At 33.5% G+C, this 26,128-nt stretch overlaps 1 protein-coding gene across 5 annotated transcripts in view; it reads right to left on the reverse strand.

Annotated features, from left to right (window-relative positions):
- LOC119632721 (supervillin) overlaps positions 1–25,337 on the reverse strand; it is a 297,800-nt gene extending 272,463 nt beyond the window's left edge. For 2 of the 5 annotated variants that reach the window (XM_038025795.1, XM_038025798.1), the window contains exons 1-2: positions 25,087–25,337; positions 1–4,226 (exon numbers count right to left, since the gene is read on the reverse strand). In XM_038025795.1, the coding sequence (XP_037881723.1) occupies positions 1–4,226; positions 25,087–25,104 (4,244 nt within the window). In that variant the 5' untranslated portion in view covers positions 25,105–25,337. Of the gene's footprint in view, positions 4,227–25,086 lie in introns of those variants that run through there. The other 3 variants (XM_038025797.1, XM_038025800.1, XM_038025799.1) reach the window with 3 other exon arrangements.
- Positions 25,338–26,128: the final 791 nt, after the last annotated feature.

Consider the following 26,128-nt stretch of genomic DNA (forward strand, 5'->3'; position numbering starts at 1 on the left):
TGCGGTTGCGGTTGCGGTGGCGGTGTCGATGATGGTGAATAGCTAACATTGCTATTAGTGGTAGTGGTAACAATTGAAGTGGCACTGTTAGTTGTCGTTTGTACATCATAGGAAGTAGTGCTAAACGTTTTAATGGGATCGGTGCTAGGTGCTTGAAAATCGCTACTAGGTGATTTAATATAATCGCTAGACGAATAAGGATTGAAGGAAGTTATACTCGACGATTGTCGTCGACTAGCCGATGGGCTTGACGACTTAACCAAACAATCACTGGACGAGGAAAATGAAGAGGTCGTTGCACTCGATGCTTCACTCTTCTTTACCTTATTCATTTTGTCGCCAGCATTTGCTTGGTCTTTACTGTTCGTTTGACCTTGATCGCGTGCCTGATCTTCACATTCTTTCATTATCTGATCGATTTCCTCAATTACTGAGTTCGGCTTTGTTACAACTCTATGGCTGCCGCGATATTCTGTAAGATTAGAATTACTTAATTCTTTTAGAGGCTGGCGATTTTGCTCAATAGTTTCAACATTACAGGTTGACACCATGTTACGTTCTCCCACTCGCACATTATCATAATCGGTTGGTTCAGCCAAATCCTTGAGTTGACGCATACAACGTTTAGCTATATCATCTATAGTTGAAGTTTGCATGCTTTCCAAACTTTTCATTAACGTTTTATCGTTGATTTTCGCCGTTTCATTGACGACCATATCGTTCAAAATTTTTTCGCAAACTTTATTGGCAGCTTCAGAAACTTGATCTATTGCTTTAATCAATTTATCTTCTTTGTGCAAATTCTTATGACTCAGCTCTTCTTTTCCAACCGGCCAAGCATCCAATAACATTTTGCTACATTTTTTGGCCGCTTCAGAAACTTTTTCAATCTCTCTTAATTCTAAATCTAAATTTTTCTCATCTGGCTGCGTATTTTTCGGCTTAGAAGCAGTAATTAAAGCCTCCTTTCTTAGCTCCTTTAGTTCTTGAGTTAATTTAATGCTACTCTCCTGAGCATCTTGAGCTATTTTATTTAATGCCTCTTCCATTTGAGATGTCGTAGAACTTAAAGGCTCCGGAGTTATTGATTTTCGAGGCAACGGTGTAGGTTTTGACGACTTTTCATCTTTTGCCACTGGATTTCTTAAAACCTCTGGTAGCTGACATATAGCGCCCCCTTGACTGGGATGCCGGAACGGTACAGTCGCTTTTTTTACAAGTTGTACCTCCTGTTCCTGCTCTCTGAGACTTTGCAATAATTTAAGAGTGGATGGTATATCGTTGGGCGAATTATTTTTATGTATATCCGACATACTACCTGATCGATCAACGTTAGGCGCCCACTCGTAGTATAAAGACAAAATGTCACCCCCTGAGGGTTTAGCGGCATCCCTTTGTATTAAGGAATAGATATTGGCTGACTGTGTACGGGTAGCTCTGTTCTTCTTTATCAAACTTTCCGTAGGATATACGAAACGTTCTTTTGATCCAGGCGGCTCTTTTCTTAACGTTCTCACAGCCAAATCATCTTTTACCACGTCTGGAGTTTTACTATTTTTAACACATACAATATCTCCACCAGATTCAATATGTAAATAGTCAGTTTTCGCTGCAGGCACTATTGGACCTAATGGTATACCAAAAGGCGGCTGTTTTTCGACAGTCTTATGCTGTAAATTTGCCAATTTAATGTTGCGATAGGCTACATCATCTCTAATAGGATCAGGTTCTCCAGTCGGTGAATCTTCCTCTTCATACTCATCGGCATGAGCTAAAGCAAACTTTTCGAAATCGGCAGTTGTGGAAGTATTTTCCTTTTTCTCATTTTCATCAGTCAAACCCAAAGATTTGTAGATGGCTTCCAATTCATTTATGGCTTCCTCCAGATTAGTTGGTTTCTTACGTGGAAAACTTATTTGCGGAATTCCGTGGAGGCCAACTACTGTTCTCTTTGACGGTAAAGGCGTATCTAAAATCACGGGAGCACTGTGTTGCTGTTCATTCTTTTCGGTTACGGAAGCGTCATAAATATCAAGCTTAGTCAAGCTTAAATCCGCGCTAGATCTTCTTTGATAACGATTGGGCATTGAATTGCTTTTATTCACATCCTTATTACGTATTTCTACGCGGGTTTTTTCATTATCCAACGATGGTTTAATAAACAAGCTACCACAAATAACACTGTCTACCTCATCAGTACTCGTTTGAAGCGTTGCGGTGGAAGTCGCGGAAACTTGTGGTTTCCGTTTAGGCTTATAGACTTCTGAATACATGGGTATCGGATAAGAACGTAATTCAGTTACTCTTGACGAAGATACTGAACGTGGTTTCGTCGAACCATTCAACATGGTAGCACGCTCTGCATGTCTACCTCTATTAGCAGGTGATTGATTTTGCACGACAGCTTTATCTAAATGCTTCCAAAACTCGGAAGCATTTAATGTTGGTGGTGAACTGGGCAGGCCGCTTTTTGTCGTACGTAAAATCCCCGATGAAGGGGGATCATTCGTTTCGTCGGGCATGCTACTTTGATTCAATAAATGGATGGGTTTTCGAGAACGCGGAGCAGCATCGGCCACGTAATGAAACTCTAAACCATTAGGCGAAGACGTTTTCTCGGATTGATCGCCATGCTTGCCCTGACTTGTAAATCTGCAGGTCCTTTGATTTTGCTTCACTTGCGGTACATTCAATGAATTTATCGACTGATAATGTGATGTTTGTGCCCAAATTTTATCGTCTGAAACACAACGACCGTTTAAACCGTTAGCTGGCATAACTGGTATGCCAACTTGGTCAAATGCATAAGAAATCGGACGTAAGTCACCGTAGCTGGCATTTTGCAGGTGACCTGTAATATTAACACGCCTGGTTGGATCTCGGGGAGGCGGAGGAGGTGGCAGTAATTTGGTTTGCTGTTTATTGTTAACTTTTTGCAAGTGAATATGACTATCATAGCTTATGCTTCTCTTGGCATCATTGACTGAGTTTTGTAAGTTCTTTGGTCGTTGCTGAACATGACTCCATTGTACATACGGAGCCACATGCTGCAAACTGCTTGTATTACGCAGCTTGCTATGCTGATATCCATTGTTAGAATTGATAATTTGAAAATTTGGTTTTAACGCCTTCAAGGAAGCATGACTTTCCTTAGAAGCTTGGTAGATAGATAAAGGTACTGGTTGAGTTTTCCATTTATGTACAGAAGTGGGTGGGGGCGTAGTATAATTAACGGGTATTTGACCGTTACTATTCTCACTGTCACGTGACAAACGTTTATAATAGCGTTCATTGCGAGCTGCGCGACTCTTTCGATTTTGATTATTGTTGCATCCAGCCTGACTACCGCTGTACGCGCTCTCATCGCTTCGATGCTTTGAAAATGTAGCTGAATTAAGTGAAGTAAGCTCTTCTTCACTCGAGCTGCAAACGATTGCATTACCTTGGAAATTAGTAATCGGCGGGCTTTTATAATCTGAACGATGTTTCTGAATCGAACGGGCTGAATGTCTTTCTAAAGAGTTAGCTGAACGGCTCATATGTGATCGATTATGATGATCTTTATTAATTATTGTAGCATGTGGCAGGTACTGTTGTTGTTGGTGTTGTTGTTGTTGGTGTTGTTGCGATTTTAATTGCGTTGGCTGTTGTGGCTGAGCCTGTTGATTTTGATAATAATGTTCTTTGGGGACTGGCATTATTTCCACGGGCAGGAAAAACTCAGTCTCCGCATTATGACCATAATGTTGTTTATCATTTAAAAAGCTTTGATTAACAACTACTACACGATCTAGTTCGGCGCCGTTGCTCACTTTACCACTACCACGATTTGCAGTTTTCTGTTTTTTCGTTTTGTTCGTTATTGTCGCGGCGTTGGCGCGTGAATGTTTTTGCGATGGCGAAAAACCGGCCCTACGATCATCTTCGGTTGATGATTCCGATTCGATTTCCTTCTTGCGGCGAAATAAACGACCAAAGGACCATTTCTTATTACCGCCACTCGAGGCATGCGACATTTGCGAGGTGCTTAAAGCGCTCGTCGTCGCATCCTTCTTATCCTTGTGATAGAAACGATCCATTATATTGTGGTCGACAATTCTTTGATTTACATCGACTATGTCGATTTCTCGTTGATAATCGTCGTATTGAAAACGATTAATGTGTTCGTCAGATATTGGAATTTCTTTAGGAAGTGGTAATTGGGGACGCCAAGAAGTTTGAACAGTCTAAAAATAAAAGCAAAAAAGACGAAAAAAAAAAACTTACATTACTTATGCAATATATTTGTATTAATAAAATCATTCTGTGATCTAAGCTCTTAGGGTTTGAAAATAAAAAACTTAAAAATAGGTTCCATCAAAAATGAAGACTGTGCGCCTATGCTTTCAACACAATAATGTTCCTTCTATTGTTTGTTATGCTCATATGCTTATCATGTTGTTATATGTGAATGCTAAACATTCTCTTAAATAATTTTTCCTTTTTTCATTTCATTGTTTACCCAACCATATAACCAATGAATGATGAAAACCATATGGCACGAAGACCTAAATCGATTCATACACACGAATGACATAAAACATTTGCGATAATGCTTAACAAGGGAAGCACAAATTTTTCATATTAAATTAATTAAATTTTAATAAATAAACGAATAAGGGAGAGCAACTATGCTCGCTAGTGTTCGCTTTGTCAGGGATCTATCGCCCACTGCTAACCATCTAAGCTAATAGATAAAGATTATAAGATACTTTGTTCTCATTCATCGATTGCTTTAGGTTTTAAGTTCAATTAAATTTAGTCCGTATTCGCGGGTTCGAGTCTCAATGCGGTAGAGTTTCCTTTGGTCGTTTGCAGTTACAGTGGATGCTTAATCGCTAAAGGCATAAAACTTACTGATTGCGCACCCACCCACTAGACTGCTTTCGCTTTCCTATCCCTTTCTTCTCTTACTTCTTACCGAACGCCGACGTATTACGCGAATAGCGGACATACCCTAACTGATTGATCATAATAAACATAAAACAAAGCAAAAACGAAATAAATAAATTCTTTTTAATTACAAACTTAATCTCCGGATGTCAACTAAGAAATTATGCTCAAGTTTTAAGTTTCAATTTTATTTTTTTGCAAACATGATTGCCCGAAACCCACACAAAAACGCACAGTAATAGCGGGTCAAGATCTTATTCTGACGAAGGTTTTGATAAAATCGTCCGTTTATTGATGTATTAAAAATAAAATTTCTCCGCTACGTTCCGTTCCGTTCCTATATCATATTTCATAATTTCGTGATACATAGCATATTTCGTTGAATTATGAATTCTATTACTAACAACGGCTTACAATATTTATTTAATAATGCTTGCGGGCATAAAGTAATTTATTTACTGAAATTAGAGAATTTCTCAGAAGTTGCCTTCATTCACTTTCACTATTTCTTTACAATTATTATGCGAGTATGCTTTTCTTTGTCGCGTTACGGGTGCACTGTTGTGCGCCCGATAAAACCCTTGCTTATAAAGCAAGTGTTCCAATAAGCACAACTAATACTTTATTTCTCAATACGTATTCGATTTCACTGTTTATTCGTAATCAGAAATTCTGTGTCAATCCTCACCGACACGAACAGGTAAAGCATTATAAAATTATTATTTGCAAAATACACCGAAATTCTATTCGCAACAAAATTTATCCAAATTGATTTTATGCCGACGCATCATTATACTCTACACTATTCGTTTTACCGGATATGCTAAGTTTATGAAATTACAATGTGTAACGGTCAGATGGAGTCGAGATAGACTCTCCGATCGATTCAGTATGTTTTTTTTTTTAATAATTTAAGCTTATCTATTTGTCTGTCCGTCAGTCTGTCACTCTTTTCGCCTTAACTCTGTCTATATACCTTGATTCTTAATCAGTAGTTTGTGCAATTTTCTAACAAGATTTTGTACAAGCTTCAACGCTATTGAAAATGTATTGGATTGGGCCATTTTTGCGAACAAAAAAAAAAAAAACAAAAATTCCAAATTTTAACCTTTGTTGACAAAAAACGAAAGAAAGCAGCATTTTCGCTTGGAAAATATATATGGGGAATTTGAGTCAGATGGGACTGTTTTTTGGAACTCCTTTGAAATAAAAACCGAAAAAAATCCTTTATGACAACAAGATGAAAGTTATAGATAGTTATGTTAGATATTGTTTTAGAATAGTTTTGAGGCTTTGACCACATTAATCCATTTTGCGAAGATCTTTACAATCCAAGGAACCTTTGAAAATGAAGACTTCATGTCTAAAGATCTACACTATGTTCCTCCTATGTGATAGAAGGGTTCTCATCATGGTACCAAAATTAAATTTTTGGTAATCTAAGACGAAAACAAGCGAAATATTATATTCGCCGTAGTGTTGTAGGGTAATTTAATGATCGGCCCTATTCGGTTAGAATATTTGTTTATTAAACATTTATATAATGTTCATAATAATACTTCAGATGTCTACGAAATAAACAAAATTTATTTATTTATTTATTTATTTATTTATTTACATGATATTCTTCTTAAAATATTTATTTCGAATGAATTTCTTACTTTGTCTCATCCATAACGGAAAAGGAAAGAATTGAAACAGGAAATGTAGTTGTATTTCTTTGTTATGAGATACAATTAAAACCCGAAGATAAGTAAAAAGTCGAACGATTTTGTTTATTTATTTATTAAGTATCTAAAAAGCCTTAGCCCTATTACATAGTTACTGGATACATTTCAATTGCGAAAGGCAACTAGAACAAAGGTGAATATACAAGTCAATTAGATGACTGTAAAAGTAATCTCTTTGCTCCATTAACTCTCAGCAACAACAAAATATGCATTATGTGCTTAGAAATGGGGACAATTTTCTCCTGAAAGTATTCAAGAAAGGATCGAAAATTTTCAGACTCGATGGCAACGCATTCCACGGACAATAGCAAATATGGTATTGTTATATAAGGGTTTTCTATTCGTTCTTGAATAACTGTAGTCGTTCTATTCGAAGGCTGGACAAGAGAATCGAGATCGAATGATTTTTCACCGATTTTCCCTTTATACCTTTTTCGAAGGAAAAAACCAATATTTTGGATACGGAATTCAGATAAAAAAATCTATTGATTTTTTTCACCCAACATTTTATATCATTTTCACAAAAGTTATATGTGTTGTTTCACATTTCTAATGAACCCCCGTACCCAAGTGTCAAGTATTCACAGTAGCAAGAGATAAATCAAAATTTGCACAATTTCATCCCATCAGCATAACATTTACTGAAAGTCTTACTTCATTAAGCTTTTTTTTTTTTTTTTTTTTTAAATTTCTACATGAGTATGGGAAGAAGCTTAAAGAGAAAAAACATCCTACACAGGCCAGAACAGGTTCAGTAAGTCTTATTAGCTGAATGGAAGGGTTCATCAATGAACATAGTAGCAAGATTTGAGTCTGCGGCAAAGTGTTGACAACCCTAAAGAAAAAAAAAATTGACATCTGACAGTTTAGGGAAAAGTTAGTAAAAAGGAAGCATTAAACGCGAGAGCAAAACCTTTTCATTGTTGAGCAATATTTTGATTGGAATGTTGACGTAACATCGTCAACTTTGAAGAGGGTAATTGGCACCATTCGATTTCTTCTCCCCACAACACCCATGACATTGAATTAGGCGATTCAATCTTACATCAACGATTTGAGCAAAATGGTCATGGAAAATTTCGATAAAAGAAAAAACGTATGTATATGCTAGCAAACCCGTGCAGTCCAGTAATTCGATACCGAAATTTTTTTACCCATCACCCATACCCTATACGAAAGATTGAAGAAAATGAAAAATATAAATTTGTATATTTATGAGTAGAAGAAAAACTCAAATGTTGATACATTATGATAATAGGTAGGTAGGCGTGTTCATTTTCTCCCATTTTCGTACGGGTACTGCGGCATCGCCCATAGAATATATGTCGAAATTTTTCTAAATTTATCTGCTATAGTTTATTTTTAATTCTTTTTTTAATTCTTTTAGAAAAAAGGTGAGGTGTTCTCAGCTTACGTAGTACTTTAGACGTGTCCTTCGATCGGATTAGCCCACATTTTACCAACGTGCGTGCAAGAACTTCCAAAGGAATAAGAGAATGTTTACGACAGATGTTACAACAACGGACAGACGGACAGACGGACAGACAGACATGCTTAAATCCATTCAGAATTTGATGCTGATCAGGAATATTAATACTTTGTGGATTGTTTGAAGCATCTTTCTTTCTAGGCGTTGCAAGCGTAAATTTTAAGATACCTTTGATACGCGTGAAAGGGAGAAGACGCGGAAAGTACAAGTCCGATATGAAATAAAATGATGTATTTATTTTTATCATAGGAATGACGATTCTGTTGCATACATACATACAGTCATTAATATAATTTTGTTTTGGCAAAAAAATCAAATCTCATTTTGCAGATTATTCGAATACCGTTGATAAATTCTGAAGGTAAAAGTACTCAGATGGTAATCGCCATAACCTTTCAACGCGTGGGAAAATTCCATAATTATGGTTAGTCATAATGAATACTAAATGAAAAGACTTCTTATAATGAAAGAGTTGAGAGCTCAAATTAGCGAAGAGTTTAGGGCTTAACTAAACAAGCCATGTAGTAATTAAGTGTTAAATAAAGAAACAACAAGAAAAATTATTCTCTTTAACTTTGTGCTCTCGATGTAATTAAATTTTAACTTCTAATGTTAAAAAAAAAAAAAAACAACTTAAAACGACTTAAGCCGACTTTGTGCATACCCAACACCCAACTATACAATGCAATGTATTTTGCCAAATCAGATAATTAGGAAAGCAATGAAATCGTGAAAACCTATGTGAATAAGTCGTGAAAGGAATTAAGGAAGTGTGCAACTTAACGCTAGGGATCAGAAGCTACTCAATCATATCTCCCTGTCAAGATTGAAGCTCTCCGAAATATGAACTTAAGTATTGCTATTAGTTAAACACAATATATGCTATAGGTATCGATCTAAAAATTACTATGAATGCCGGTTCAAGCGATCAAGTTTTTGCTACGCCCCTAATTCGCAAAAGTTTCACGTTTGTTAAGGGATTCACCTCGCAATCAAATATAACCTAAACTATTAAGTAGATCTTAAAGCTACTTTCTTAACATATAGTTCAGCATTTTTGGCTATAGCGTCAAATCGAATCTTTTATAGATCATCAAAGTGAACACCAATTTTTTCCCTCACTTATGGGAATTAAAATAGTTCTATATCGAGAAGAATTTAAGATAGATCCACCATTTATTACATAAAGGGATTCGGAAAAAAATCATTTCAAATTCAATTTAACCTTATCCGTATATCCGTCTATCCATATGTTCTTCGTGTCCCATCGATAGGTCGCAACTTTTTATATATTTTTTAATAAAAGTTTAGTAGAAGCAACCTTTTGGAAATAAATTCGTTTTGGAATATCACTGCGCTCCACTGTTTCTTGGCATATTCAATTGATATCAGATGAAGTAATTTTGTGAACCCCATGCCGCACAACAGTTCCTGTGAAAGGAAAGCCTTTGGATTTTATAAAAAAAATCGGTCTAAAGCCTAAATTTGGGAAATGTGAATACCATGTCAATGCATGTTTTGCATCCGCTCTCGTGAAGGGGGAAACAGAGTATCGCAAAAGTAAATCAGAAACGATCAGAAATTAGATAAAGTGACTTAGGATAATTTATTGGTCACCTCAGTTTGACTATAATATTTTTACATATTTTAGGTTATTGCCAGTGTTTGTTATGGAGGCTTTATGTACTTTATATATGGAATTCGTCCAAGTATGGCCAAATCATCAAATTCCTATTTGAGCTTTGCGTCTAGGAAAATTGCAACCAAATACGACAAATGTTCCAGAATTTCTTTCTACCATTACTATAACGAGTCATTGCATAAAAATTGTGCAATCCATCGTTCTAGGGGTTCCTTAAACCTTTTAAAAGTGAAGTTATTGACTTAGGTCTTTTTTTAAGGTTTAAAGCGTTTGCCTTATAGTGAGTGCTTGGCTTATTTGCATACCTTGCAAATGCTATGACATATCTGTTAGACACTTTTAGTATTGAATATGTATGAAAAAGAAACTTAATTTCCTAATTGTAATCATTAACGCAATAAACACATACGTTGTTCTCATTATCATTATTATTGTAATTATCACAATTATTCTGATAATTATTATTGTTAATATTGTTGTTGCTGTTATTGTTGCTGTTGCTGTTGCTGTTGTTGTTGCTGTTGTTACTGTTGTTGTTGTTATTGTTGATTTTGTTATTATGAGCACAACGTATAAAAATAAAACCTTCATTACTAGGTGACGAAGCGGATTTTTGGTAATGTTGATGCTGCTGGTGTTGCTGCTGCTGTTGTTGACGTTGATGACGTTTTAAAGGAAATTTAAACATTATGCTAAATAACAACAAGAGGTATTAAGTGAATATAAGTTATGAGACAACACGAAGAAGAATATATAAATAAATGAATAAAAATATTAAAAAGAAAAACACACAGATAGAATGCTTCTCAAGCATGTATTCTAAAAATTTTTAAAAAATACAGGAAAAAAGAAAAAAGCAATTTGGGCAAAAAGCCAAAAAGCCAAAAAGTCAAAAACAAAAAAAAATTGATAAACTAGAATTTATTTACATAAACTTGTTGTAATAAAAGAAGCAAAAAATATGAAAACAAAAAAAAATGAAAACGGAGGCAATGATTTTATTCGCTTTTAAATGAAAAAAACCAACCCACCGTCCCACGCCACCATCGCCAATCCTTTAAATTAAAATTCCAAATATAATCAAGAGAAAATAAATTATATACGATTTGTATCGAATTTTTTAACCCATCATTTACAATATCGTACGAATACAAGCGTAAATGCGGAAAATCTTTTCTTATATACTACCAGTAATAGCCCGCATAAGGTACGCGTACGCTTTTATTCCACCATTCATATGGCATTTTATGTCCATGCCTGGGCGTATGCAAAATCCTATCTAGTTTATAGCTCAGTGTTGCATGCAAAAAAAAAAAAAAAAAGAAGAAGATAAGTTCTTCAAATTCCGTGCCATTGATTATTATCTAGTCTATAATTTGAATACATTCGGAGCCGCTGGCATTGTCGAAACTATAAAAATTGCAATAAGGATTCTGCACAAAAAGCATAACGTGCCCTACTATGCCCAAAAAGTACGATCAATTTGATTTTCTTTAATCTATTTATTATTCAAAATCTATTTCGTCGACTTCAAGGTAATCCTCAAACCCAAATAATACCGCCTGTTAGCAGTTTGATCCGGCGGAAAGAGTTCACAGTCCCCAGCACCGCGACAATTGAAGAAAATTGCTAACATCAGCTTGATTTTTGAGCGAATTTAATGCGGTTTCTTCAATCTTGGCTCACTATTCGCGAGATATTTAATCTGGGTCGCATGCGTAGATCCAAGTCTGATATTCGGCATACCCGCGCAATTTAACTTGAATATTGATGTTACTTTTTGGTCACAATTATTATTAGAACGCAATTGAACACAAAAGGTTCTTTCTTATTCCTAAGGGGATTAAATGTAAAACCACCCTTAACCATATCAATGTTGGAAAATATAAAAAGATTAAGAGTTAGGTCAAGCGAAGGCTTGAAAAGCTCTATTCCTGTGTAGGGTGGCTTTACCAAAGTTAAGGGATATATATATGTATATATATAAGGCTATAATGGCTATTGCTAATCTTGATTGAGATCTAATCACACGAATCTAACTATAGTATATATTTTACTATCCAGAAAATTGTTGTCGGCCTACTTGAAATGATCAAAACGGATCGGATTTTTTCCCTTCATTTTTCAGCGTTCTTTTTAAAGATTTGTTATCAGGATCATTGTAATGCAAATACCACAGTCATACTTATTTGTTCGCCCTGCTTGTAACATCCAGAAATACACCTGAAAGACTTGGTTAAGTAAATATATTCTTTATCAGCGTGTATTATGGAGTTTATTTATCTAACTCGCCCGATTGGTTTACATGTCAGTCCGTTCAAGTTGATGTTCGCTTATCCGAATGCCGGATGACTGATATGGAAACATGTACTCGGGTAGAACTTTTCTGTCAAAAAAGTACCAATAATTTACATCATTAAAATGCAATTTAAAATAAAGTATCTTTTAACCCGTTAACTGTGTCGAGCGCTCGCATTGCAATATGAAATTAGAGTGTAATGAAATGACTGAACTAAATCAACAAAAATATTTTCCAAAATACATTATTATGACAAATACACATTCGGAAGGATGAAATTTTATAAAGATATCCGATAAGGATCAATGGACGAATCATGTTAGATATATTCATCATATACAGTTAACTGATTAAATTTGCAAATGCGGCCCCAATACGATCTCAATTTCCGAAATCAGCAGCAGCAACTTGGTGCTTGAAATACTTGTTTTCGGTTTGCCTGATATGAAAATTTTCGGGAGAAGAATTCGATTTAAATTCGTTTCCTTTTTGGTGGAATTTCGTTGGCAATGGCTTGTGATAATGATATTCCATCATAAATGTGATCATATATTGTGGCATGAGCAAAAAGTTCACTTTGGTTAATCGCTTAATGTTCTCCAATGAAGAGACCATTGATTTAAGTCACCAAAAATCGTGCATCACCTTGGAGGTAGTAGTTTGCGATTTATTTTAACATATCTCGTCGATTCTCTCCCATCATTTTGATTAATGCTTGCAGCATGAAAAGCGTTGTCCATAATTTTAGATTTTAGAGGAATGTAACTTTTTCTTTCAAAAGGTTTAATGAAATTAAATTCGTCTCCCTCCCCCTCCCTCTCTTTCTTTCTTCCTTTCTTTCTTTCATTCTTCTTCTCTCTTAAACTGACAACCTAACAGAGATGGCCCGGACACAAAAACGAAGCAATATCAAAATTATAATATAATAATAAATCAATTAAGATGAATGATGTATGATGATGAATGTAAACACTTCACGTACTACTCTTTTAGACAAGTTTCTCGGGCTGGAAGACCAATTAAAACTGATGTTGGGAATTCGAACGTTTAAGTTCCTAACGGAATTTATATTGATTTTATTATCTTTTTCCACCATCTACGATCACATCAATAAGTCGTTGCATCCCTGCAGTTACCCTTAAATTATTATCAGGTGAGTTAACTTGACATAGTTTAACCTAAGAGCAGATAATGCGTCAATAATTCCTGAACGTTTAATACACAAACGTAGATAATAGACTAAAATGAAAACAAGTTATAAAAGGGACACATTTTGATGTCATCCAAATTGTCCACACCGATCTTGTATAGAAGTAGACTACTTACGGAAATTAATAGTAGGTAAACTGTAAACAATAGCTCATCCGTACTAAAGAAGAGGAAGAAGAAGAAAAAACAAGAAGAAGTATATAAGGGGCGTGCCAGAATTTTTTTTAAATACTAAGCACTCATCTAACGGTAAAGATATAAAAATAGAACAGCGGAATAAACAAAATGACAAATAGAAAAGTAACTGTAAAATGTCAAAAGCAAATTATAATAAAAATTGTTAAACATCTGATGATTAAGTTAGAGAATAAATGATATTTGAAATTTTCTCTAATTTTAGCCACACGACACAGCACACAACATTGACGATAAAAGCTATAAAAAATTTATATTATTAGAAATTACACTTAAATATTCTTGAAGTACTCTTTTAGCGTAAGTTTTCTTTTTTTATTTTTTTATTTTGTATATAAATAGCTTTAACTGAAATAAACGGCTTTTTTTTCTTTTTTTATAACATTTCACTCTTTTAAATGAATACTTTATTTATCTGCTTAGAAAAGTCACTAATGCATTTTTTTACAAAAAAGAAAAAATTTCCACAAAAGTTTCTTCAAATTTTTTTTTTTTTTTTTTGTTTATTTTCAATGATTTGTAATTTTTTTCTTTACTCTTTTATTATTATTATTATTTTTTATTTATTTTTATATTTTTTGTTTTTTCTTTTTTCCTTAAACTTTACGAGGTGCAAATGATTTTAACACAACAACCAACAACAAGCAGCAATCAACGTCTGCTTAATAGCTGGGCTAACCGACTGGCTAGGTCAGGAGACTTAACAAAACGCAGGGTTGCGTGAGCGCAAAATTATCTTATGCGAGAAAACAAATAAACAAAGTCAAAAACAAAAAAAAAAAAATCTATTTGAAAATAATAAAAGAAAAAACAAACTCAAGTTAAGCAACAACTTTTATAAATGCATTAAAATCATTTATAAAAGAACAACAACCCACACAGCCTACGGACGACATTATGTAAAACACAACAGACAAATAATATAAGCAAAACAGAGAGAATCCTATGCTGTCTGAAATGAGATAAATAAACGGCCACTCTTCTATACAAGGCAATTAAGAGAATTTAGGATTAAAATAGTTAGGAAAATAATAAAAAAAAAAATAATAATAATAATAATAATAAATAAATAAATAAATAAAACAACAACTAAAACAACCAAAACAAAAATTAAGTGTATCGTTCAAAGTTAATTGCAATGAAAAAAATTTTAGATCAATTGTGACAGAAAAACATGCACAAAGAGAGAAAGAAAAAACAAGAGAACGAAGGCGAGAGAAATATAGAAAAAGAGAGAACGAATTTGTTTTAATCTTAGAAGAAAACTTTACAACATGCATCACTTGACTTTCTTTCTATATAACCATCGCCGAAGGGTGAGGGGTATATCCATTTTGTCAAAACGTTTGCAGTGTCCAGAAGGAAGCGTCAGAGATCCCACAAAGTGCACACAGTCTTCATCACCATCAAATTCTAAATCGATTTAAGCTTGTCCATGTGTCCGTGTTGGAGTTTTTCTTCTCAATACGTACACAAGCAAGCTTCAAAATCCGAAAAATCTATATATAAATTTTTGGCGAATCACAGATTCGGAATTTCCATAAGAATGTCCGTCTGTTTGTCTGTCCAACTGTACGTCTGCCCAACTGTAGTAGTCTCTATTGCAAACATTCTCCCGTTCGCAAAAACGAAAATATTATCAACAAATTTGCGGAAGATTTTGAAAATGACCCAAACCGGCGAACAAACACGCCTATACCACCCACACAAAAACTGTGAACACTTTTGATCTCTGTGTTTATTACTTCTTTCTCATAATTTATAATATATGCCATGTATAAATTTCCACCTTTATTCTAAAAATGGAAACAATCGGCCGATCCCACCTAATATTAGGGAGTATGAAAATTTAATTATTTTCTTTTTCTTTTAGTTTTTTTTTTTTTTTTTTTTTAGAATAGCAGTGATGGGTATAAAAGATTCCGTTGCGATCAAATATAAATTTCTTATATTTTTTCAAAATTCTTTTTCAAAAACACATTCCATCTATTAAGGGAACATGGATCAGATCAAATCTACCAAATATACCTATCAAACTAATCAAATATACCATCTTTGTGGCATTGTGTGAATAGTAGAATATTATGTACCGTAGCTTGTATAGCAATAAAAGTAAAATAAATTACAATAAATATCTATTGGATGAACGAGCAATTAACACAAACTAAGTTTATTTGCTTAACATGATTTTTATATAATTTAAAGAGCAAAAAGTAACATTTAGAAATTTTTTATGGTGAAAAGTTTTATTTTAACTGAAATATAAGAAAAAAAAAAAAGAAAGAAAATTATATTCGGTCGAGACCGAATCCTTTATACCCATCACTGTTTACCCCAAAAAAAGACTAAGGAAGTGAAAAAACAAAATTCTCATGGTCTATAATATGGGGTGGGGTTTTAAAATAAAAGTTTTTGTCGTAGAGGCATATGCGGGCTGTAGGCGTGTTCTTTGAAAAGTTTAGGTCAATTCCAAATTCTTTTCCAAAATTTGTAGACTATACAGTCAAACCTGTTTTTGTGCGGTATTTTTTTATGCGCTTTTTTTTGTGCGATTCTTTTTGGGCGATTTTTTTTTGTGCGATTCTTTTTTTGCGATTCTTTTTTTGTGCGGTATATGAATATCGACACATTGAATTTCGCCGAGAGGTTAGGTCAATCTGAACTGTGTTGGCATCACTTTTTTTGCTATCAGTGCGTATGTACACATTGCAACAACCATTTTCATACCTATTGCATCAGCCTATTTCATTAGGCATGCTCAATGTTCCTATGCATATATTGCATCAGCCAATTTCAATATGTACATACTGCGCCATCTAATAACTTTAGTTAATTGCTGACCTTTTAACCATTAAGACAGGATTAATTTTATAGTGAGATTAAAGGTAAATTAATTGTTTTCCCTATTTAGATATAGTTTTTTATGATTTTTATTTTATTTTTAGTCATAAGTACTCCCTTAAAATGAATAATCGTAACCAAAAAAAAGTGAAAAGAAAGACAATTACATTAGAAACTAAAATTGCAATATTAAATAGACTAACAGATGGTGAAGGATCCACAGCTCTTGGTAAAGAATATAAATTAGGTGAATCCACTATAAGAGCAATACAAAAACGTGCAAGTAGAATAAATGAATCTAAAAATTCTGCAACAAACGAAAGTGGTAAAAGAATATCATACATGTTAACAAAAAATAAATCAACTGTAGTATCTTCAAGTGACGAAAGCGATTACGAACCAGTTCATCGCAAAAATATGCGCGTTTTGAACTACGACGAGTAGTATTGAATTATGTACATTTTGAAAATTTCTCCTTGTTTAAAATTAGAAATTAAAATTTTTTTAAATGTTTCAATGTGTAATTTAATTATTTATTTTGTTTGGAAAGCACTTTCTTGCTATTTCGTGAAGCTTTGACATATTTTCTAAGTGAGACTTTTTTTATGCGGTCCCTCTCTACCGCATAAAAAAAATTTTCTTTAATATGCTGTGAAAAATTATTTCTTATAGCTATTTATGAAGTTTTTGAATATTTTCTTTTGTGCGGTTTTTTTTCTGCGGTCCCTATCTGCCGCACAAAAACAGGTTTGACTGTATATTCATTTGCGCAAACGAGCAGATGGACGGACAAACAGATGGACAGACGGACATGCGTAAATCGATTTAGAATTTGATGCTGATCAAGAGTATACATACGTCATGAGGTGTCTGATGCTTCCTTCTGTTGGTTGCACTATAAAATATGCATCGGTAGTCGGGGGATTGCTATAAGTAACAATACATATTGATAACCAGTCACCACTGATCACGATCGAATCACTTTAAATTCCCACTGGAGACTTTCAGCAAAAATGAAATATAACCTCAACATTAATCAGCCGGCAACTTTTTGAAATGCATTTGCATTTAAAATTTATTAAGTTTTTACTACAATTCATACATACATATAGCATGTATATATATATATACATAAAGTTTAGTTTAGTGAAATTCAGAAACGTTTTTTATATTTGAAAACATTTACAACCTTATTATTCTCTCACAATAAATGCCGAAGATTAAGCTAAAGTCCGAATTGGCTCACTTATGCTATCAGAGCTTTCTACACTTTTTCTTTTAAGTACAAAAATAATCTTCCCTTACAGATTGTTGTTCGTTTTAATGTAATAATTGCCAAGATTAAGCCCGAATGACTTAAATGAAAGTCAATTGAATCGAACTTTTATTCTATAGACTTTTATAGATTTTCTTGGATTCGCCTGTCATCCTTGTTACAAAGGGAAAACATATCATATAAGCATTGTATTGCATAACTACTGCCGCTCCAGTAGTGTATTACTCCCTGAGATATATACAGCCAGAACTTTTTTTATACGGTACCGTGCAAAAAAAAATCATATAAAAAATACATATGCTTTTCGTGTGACGTGAAAAAACCCTAAACATTTTCCCAAAGTATATATATGTATATTACGTCCAAACGTATTTATTTGATTTTCGCTATTAGCGCGGTCATGAGAAACTAGTTTTCAAATCAATTGCATCTATTTCTGATTAGAGACTTCCTCTATTAACACTTATTTAACCTGCTATGACCTTTAGATGTAAACACTAATATTTATGAGTTGCGTTGCTTATACGTTGCTTATTTATCTTCAGCTTGGCTATCAACTTTTCTTACCTTCGAAAATCTTCGTTTAGCTATTTCTCATACTTTCTTTTAAACCTTAGCTTTAGTGCAAACTTTGGGCAAATTTTAGTGGCAAACCTGTCACAACAAACTATTCACTCTCTTCAAGATTGAATGGATTGAATGTAATGTTTTCGCACTCGCCGGCCACCAATTGTCTATAAAATGGCAAAATTTATAAACTTAATTGCCTCTCCTCGTTACTTATTAGTCAGCCGGTGGAGATTTCGTTTACAAAACCACTTCCATCTATGTCTTTTGTAATGTTTGTTATTATTTATTAGAAATGTTTACTTTTTTAAGGAATGTTATCGCATCCGTTACAATGTTTAACGTTTGAGAAAAAAAGAAAAAAAAAAAGAGTAAGAAACCAAAAGCTGAAATTGTTCATCTCCATCCGGTCTTTTCTAGAAATTTTATTTATTCCGCGATGAATTTTATTATTTAATGGAGATTACAGATAGATTAAAAAATTGATCCATTCACACACACACACGCGCACGCTCACAGCATTGCTTTTTGGTTAAACAAAACGCTATACACTAAAAACAAAACCACATTCTTTTCACCGTTATTCAATTTAACATTGAACCGCATATGTTGAGTAGTAATTAAAAATTAATTTTTTAAAAGCATTAACAATTACGTATAAATTAAACGAAACGTGAATTATGGCAATCGTATACACTTTGCTTACTTCATACGCATACTTTACATGTATACCTCATCATCATTATTATTATTATTATTGATTAACTAAAAAGTGGCCTCAGTACGCAAATATGCTCGCTTAAGTAAGGTAAGTAGAGTTCGTTCAAGTGATATCGATTGTTGATCATTAAACCAACATATGCAATTGTTGATTGTTGTTGTGTGCAGAGAGAGAGAGAGATTGCATTACACGAAACAATACTTATAGTTATAACATATCATAAATTGAACAGAAAATGTATTTAATGCGGGAAAGTCTAAAAAAACAAAAAAAAAAAAAAAAAAAAAAAAAAAAAAAAAAAAATTTTAAAAAAAAAAAAAAAAAAAAAAAACTGAGCAAAATAGCGAAGAGAAAGTTTAACAGCTAACGTTTTTCCCTTCTTTCGATATTTTTAACATGTTTTATGATTACAGAAATCCAACTGCGATTGTTGCGATTGTTGCGATTGTTATGCTGATTTCAATAAAATTAAAGAATATAAATTATTAGGTAAAGAGAAAATACTATCATGCAAATAAAAATAACAAACAAACAAACAAATAAAGACATAGCCATAGACACCAAAGCTATATTCACTTTAAAGTGAATCTTAAGCAACCATAACTTAAGCTCTAAATAATATCAGGTCTGCCATTAAGTTTCGAAGGGTTTTCAAGTGAAACCAAAACCTATTACTAAATATGTTGTTTATCATATTTAATTCACTAGATTGAGCAGCTTAATACGTGTGAATCGTTAAAGGTAAGAAACAAGTAAAAATATAATAATGGGACATGGCCTACCATTACATACGCTACACGATTATGTTTAATAGAATTGTTTCATATAATGACTTTTCGAAATAAGGCGTTATAGCGAAAATGGTCGAACCAGTATTCCAAACCGAAACATTTTCAATAGCGTTGGGTCCTTGGGTCAAAGCATTTCGGTGGATCAAATTTCATCAAAATATCTCACATATTGCGACTTATAGATCGATTACAAGAGAATGAGATGAACGGACGGACGGAGGAACGGAACAACTGAAAAAGGGGATTTGGAATCGATCGGTGCCAAGTTAATGGTCTGAAATTCCTCTGGCTGTTACACACATTCGCACAAACTTAATACATTCTAATCCCGGGGCATGAGAAATGAGTAAAATTCAAATCATATTCACTGCAACTGCACTGAATGAAGTTAAACTGATTGATTGATTGAAAAATTCTTAGATGACTTTTTTACGTACGTCTTGGATGAATCATCGACAGCACTGTCTTCAGCTAAAAGAGTGCATTTTTTTTTTTTAAATAATATTTTAACTGCTAGCGCTGCACATCTCTCTGTCAGATTCCGAATTTTCTAAACGACTTAATGTTATTAGCTTGAATAGGTGTAAAGAATTAACCTTTACATATATGAATCGCATAAAAAATTTATTGTGAAATATACTTTAAATGTTTTCATCTGCTTCCGGCTACTGTTTTTCTATCAGTCTAATTTATTTATTTATTATTATTCATTAAATCAAGAAAGCACTATATAAATATACAGAAAAATTCATAATATAAATAGAACTACATAGCTACAAATATTGATAATAGATACAAGGTAAAGAGACTTTTATGGTTAGCATCATCTTCGTAATCCTAACTAGCAAGCAATTGAGGCGCTTTTCATACATCCATCCAATTACGAATGTAAAAAAAGCCGATGAACAAAATTATTCGGAATGAAAAAGATTGAAAAGATTGATGAAAGAAAGGGAAATTTATTGCATTATCTTGTGATCATAGCACATTGTAAAATCAACACGATTTAGATAATGATCGATTTGTGTATTGTTAGCATCAAAATCGTTTTCCTTCGTTCTCATTTCACACTTGATTATAAGATTTATAGTAAAAGTTATTTTCTAATCAAGTACGTAAAGTAATACAACATAATATTTTATAGTGTAGAGAATGGCAAAAGTAGGGCGATGGATTGACTGACTTCGCAACTGATTGCGATAGCTTGATAAAGGCATCCTGTAAACCTACAGGTACGGAGAAAGCAGCAACTAGCCGTTAGCGTTCTGCTTTGCCGTTCAAGTCAGCTGACATCGTTCTCAAATTTATGAAGCGGTCTTATGAGTTTAGAAAATCAGCGGAAGGACACGATCGTTTGAACTGAATCAAAGTTGGAGACAGATAATTGAGGAATATGTACATGAGTTAGGTAATCACTCCTTGAAATAAATGAATTATGGAGAAGTAAAAAAAATTATATTCGGCTTTGGCCGAATGTTTTACTCCTTCACAGTAAAATAGAATATACAATTATTTATTGTTGCAGTTAATGTAAGTACAACAACAAGAGACAACAAAATGGCAAAGTTGTGCATGCTACAGATCCGAGGCACTTTTGGTGTCTCTGTTATGAATAACTGCAGCAGCGCTATTACTTAGTAGCTATTTCGTTTCAATGATTTATTCTTATGTCGTCAAGGAGGAAGAGGAAGACAGAGCCGCAGTTGCAAAGGTAGAAAGTTATGAAGCTAAGATTTGGTTAATCCACTCGAGATTAAATGTGTGTGAATGGATTCTTACTATATCGACGTACGACGCTATCGAACGAACTGACGCTATCTCAAAGAAGCACCGAAAGTTGTTTTCATCTTGTTGTCTGTCTGTAATTTTCGATCCCCGCGATAATGATTTCAAAAACTTGTTACGTTCGGTGCAAAAATATCGATTGACGTCGATCACGTCCACAACTACAAAAATCGCATTTTAGTTTCAATTCGTTTCCAATTTAAACGAACGCACGTCGTTTTTGCGAATTATAGGCCAAATGAATGTATTTTGATAGACGTAGGTAAAGAGAGAACGTCAGTAGTTTTCATATAGTTAAAAAGCATGTGCACTGCAGTGATTAGTCAATATTTTTTGATTCAATGAAAAGAAATTCAAGTTTATAGACACAACTACAACAACAAAAACAGCAACACCATAAGACGATCTACGCAGGTATGTGTGAATATATTTGAGTGGCAAAGTAGTCTCGGTAATGTTTAAAGAAGAGTACATACGCATGTATGTTATTCATTTGTTATATGCGTTAAAGTTTTGCATGCAATGTTGCATAAAAAAAAAAAAAAATTTTAATATTTATTAACATTTATATAAATTTATTATTTACATGATTGGTTTGTTTAGTTTTTCTCACGTAATGGATATGGATACTTACGGTAAGGGGTTTGCGCGGATGTATGAAAGACTTATCACATTTTGATTCTGAATCAATGTAAGTTTAGTATATTTTCCTGTCTGTCTGTGTTTTTTCATAGAGATTCATGTGATATAGGCGAACACAGATGACATATTATATTCGTTCGACAATAAAAATATTCATAAAGCATATATAACTATATATATATATATATATATATATATATATATATACTGTATGTTAATAAACAAAATACGTCCATCTATCTATCCGCCTGTCGGTTATTGGTATTCTCAATCCGTCATCAAACGCGCGCGCGCGCGCACACGCACATAATACTTAGGGATTTTGAAAAGCTAAGGGAAAGATATTTTGCATAAGCCTTCGACAGAACTGCTTAAATATCTAAATGTAAAAAATACTTTCAACGAATGTGACCAGAAGTGTTCATAATTAGTTAGAAAACCAAGCACTATTTCAATGCTTAACTTGAGCGATTGTTGCGAGTGTTTAAGATTTATCCAAAGATCATAATGACTTTGGCTTTCTTTATGTTTGTAATAAAATGTAATAATAATTATTTTTGTCAGAGCGAAAATTTCAAGTCACTGAACTTAACTGAACTTAATATGTAAATACATGTGATACATTCACGATAGTATGCTTTATTGGGCGAATAACTTTAGAAAATTATGCATAACACGTTCCTCTTGTACAAGCAGCAGACAATAATAACCACAAGAACAACAATAACAAAGAATATAACACGGATCTAAATAAAAAAAGAAAACCTATTTGGAGTGTTAGAGTTTCGATTAAAAGTCTTTGGCAATTTGCTCCCTTTTTTTTTAGTTTGATTGAACAAAAACATTACAAGTAAGATAATTATATTCGGTCGCGAACGAATTTTTAATACCCATCACCATTATCCTAAAAACGAAATTTCGATACTCTTTATATATCTAGTCTACAAGTTCTTTCATTTGTAAAAAAATGAACATTTAATCGCTTATAACTTTGTGTGGCTCTGGCCTGGAATTGCGAGCAAGCACTTCCAATACTTCTAATAAATTCGAAGCCGGCTGCCGCATTTTTGCGACCAGAAGAATGTTTACCGCTGAGCGACATCGATGGACGGACATTGTTAAAATCAGTTTAGAATTTGAAGCTTTCTTTCAGGTCTTAAAAGCGTTATGACAAAATGCCTACACCCTGGAGCAGTAGTAGTGCAGTAGTGATAATGTCACCCGCATTATTGGCTTTAATCGACCTTAACCTTGGCATTTATGGCGTCTGTGGAAAAGCCGCACATAACAAAGCTTAGAACAATAAACTAATTTAATATTTATTATAAATGTACATACAAATATCTTTCTTCATATATATTCACCTAATACGGGCAGTGTAATGTGTTGATTGTTACCATTTACCGAGCATCGACGAGCATAGATGTATTTATCTTTTATAAATTTTCAGACTTGACTTTAAACGAATTTCGATTATAATCATACAGCTTAAGGTAGAGTTGAGCAGTTGCTTCTCAGCTGATAATTCATTTTATTCACACTTTTTCGGAAAACTATTGTATTTTTGTGGATTCTTTCAGTCTGTGCACAAGGAAAGGTCGTTTTTTAATAACATGGCACAACTAGTCATAAATATTTCCGAAAATCTAATGTAAATATTAAACGACTTAAAGACGATAAGCAAATTACTTTTCGTGTGTACACATATGCATTGTCAGTTACGAATTCGAGCATATTCACGTACAAGGTCATATAAGAATCTTGGAATTTGTTTACGCTACTAGTAAACGAAATGAGGTCAAGGTGAGAATCGTTCTAAGTCAGACTTAACACCAACTACACTCTGGTGGTGGTGGCTTCATTTCATCTTGAAAACGCTTCTAGAAAAATTTAGAAGCTGGAAACTCTTACAATAGTTTATCAGATACTCTTGCTTTTGATTGACGCGCCTGCTAATCACCACCGATCAAGATATATGTTACGATTAACTATAATATAATTGCGGAGCTTCGAAATTTATCGAGAATCATCTTTGAGTGTATACTCAGCTGCCTACAAAGGCTACTAGGAACAATAGTTTATTAGGGAATTCATTGAAATCGTAAAATAACGCTTAATGCGCCTTACGGGTAAATGCTTTTCTTTCCTTCGCTAATTTTTGTGCCCATCACTGAAAGATGAGGGCTATATTCATTTTCTCCTAACGTTTGTAACACGTATACTTGAAATTCTAAATCGATTTTAACGACGTCCGTCCATCTGTCCATCTGTCTGTGTAAAGTCTGCGGTAAACATTCTTCTGGTCGCAAAAATGCGGCAATCGACTTCATATTTGTCAGAAGAATTGGAAATGCTTGCACGCAACTTACTATTTAAGCTGGGTCAAATCGGTCGAAGAACACGACCATAGTATAAAATAACTTGAGACCGTCTTTGTTTTCAAAATTAAAACAAATTCGGCCTTTTTCTCGTTGCTTACAGACCGCTAGATATACAACGATAAAAATTTGCATTTGTATTCTATGGTTGGTCCTGTAGCACCTATATACAAAAATTTTAATATATCGGCCGGGTGCACACAAACGTGTAAGCGATTAAATTCTCATTTTTTTACATTTTTGCCGTCTTCTGCTTAATACTCATAACGTATTATTTAATACATTCCTCACTGCACTATCTATTTTTAGAATGCGTTAATTAGAATATAATTAAATATGGTGGCTTCGTTTTTTTCTTTGCAGTATAATCAAATACAAAGATTTGTAAATCCGATATATACAAAGAGTATCGAAATTTTGTTTTTTAGGATAACATTGTGGCCGAATATAACTTTTTTACTTGTTTTCTTTTTGGTTTAAGCGCAATATATACACAGAATCGATTTGAAATTTTGTTTAAATATCTTCACAGATTATCTAAGAATATCTGAATCGCTCAAATTAATCCCGTGATATGGAACACAATTACCTTAGGCAATGGATTCATTTAAATCCGTTCTCTTGCTTGGACGTATTTTATGAAATCAATTAAAATTTTTATTGTTTTATAAATGCATTTAATTAATTTTTAAAATTGAAATTTTCACTCGTATACCGTATAACGGTTCTTTTTTGGTTTGAAACAGTATATCTCGTATAGAGCAAAACAACAGAAATACCTTGAATGACTGAGTGAATGCCATGCTGAGCTTGAATTTAATTAGAAAGAAAATTGACATTTTTTAAACCTAAGGCTTAGAGAATAAAGAATAAAAAAAAAAAAAAAATCGCTTACGTATTTTAACACTTTTTCATATTGATTTGAAACTAGAACAACAAAAACCAACTGCGAAAAGCCTGCATTTGTTTGGTTAAAAAAATTGAAAAGAAAAACAGAACTGATTTTTTTTTTTTTTTCCTTTACATTTATATATATATATACATATACATAAAAGGTCTTTGCAAGGTATTTATAACACAAAAAAAAAAAAAAAAAAAAGTCGACAAAGAATGTTTTTGCGTTTTAATGCAAAAGTTATTCAAAGAATTTTCATCAACAATTCATTTAAATCTGAAACTTATCGAAAATCTTGCATTTATTTCTATCAAAGGTATTAAAGCCAGAGGCGAATATAAAGACCGAAAGAGCGAGAGCGAGAACGAGAACGAGAGAAAGAAAAAGATAAATTTATTGACACAGCTGTAGTTCAAAGCGATGCGATTAACTGGAATTGAACTTAATTAAAATGAATGCCATTTGAATTGCATGTGAAGGGGAATGTTGGCTGTTTCTGTGTCCGTCCGTCCACCCGTCCGCCCGTCCGTCCGACGATCCAAGCACATCATGCATATCCAGTGTTAGCTACAATTAAGTGTACGTTTTGATATTGAAATTAATTGGATTGAATTTTATTCGTCACACATTGTAACGTTTTTCTTATAGCTTTTCTTGCAGTGATTACACTGCAGATTATATATATGCACTTTAGCCCTTAAACATCTAATAGAAATCAAGGCTGAATGCGAAGAAT

Source organism: Glossina fuscipes, unplaced genomic scaffold (assembly GCF_014805625.2).
Source record: "Glossina fuscipes isolate IAEA_lab_2018 unplaced genomic scaffold, Yale_Gfus_2 1, whole genome shotgun sequence".
In the NCBI taxonomy this organism is placed as follows: Eukaryota; Metazoa; Arthropoda; class Insecta; order Diptera; family Glossinidae; genus Glossina; species Glossina fuscipes.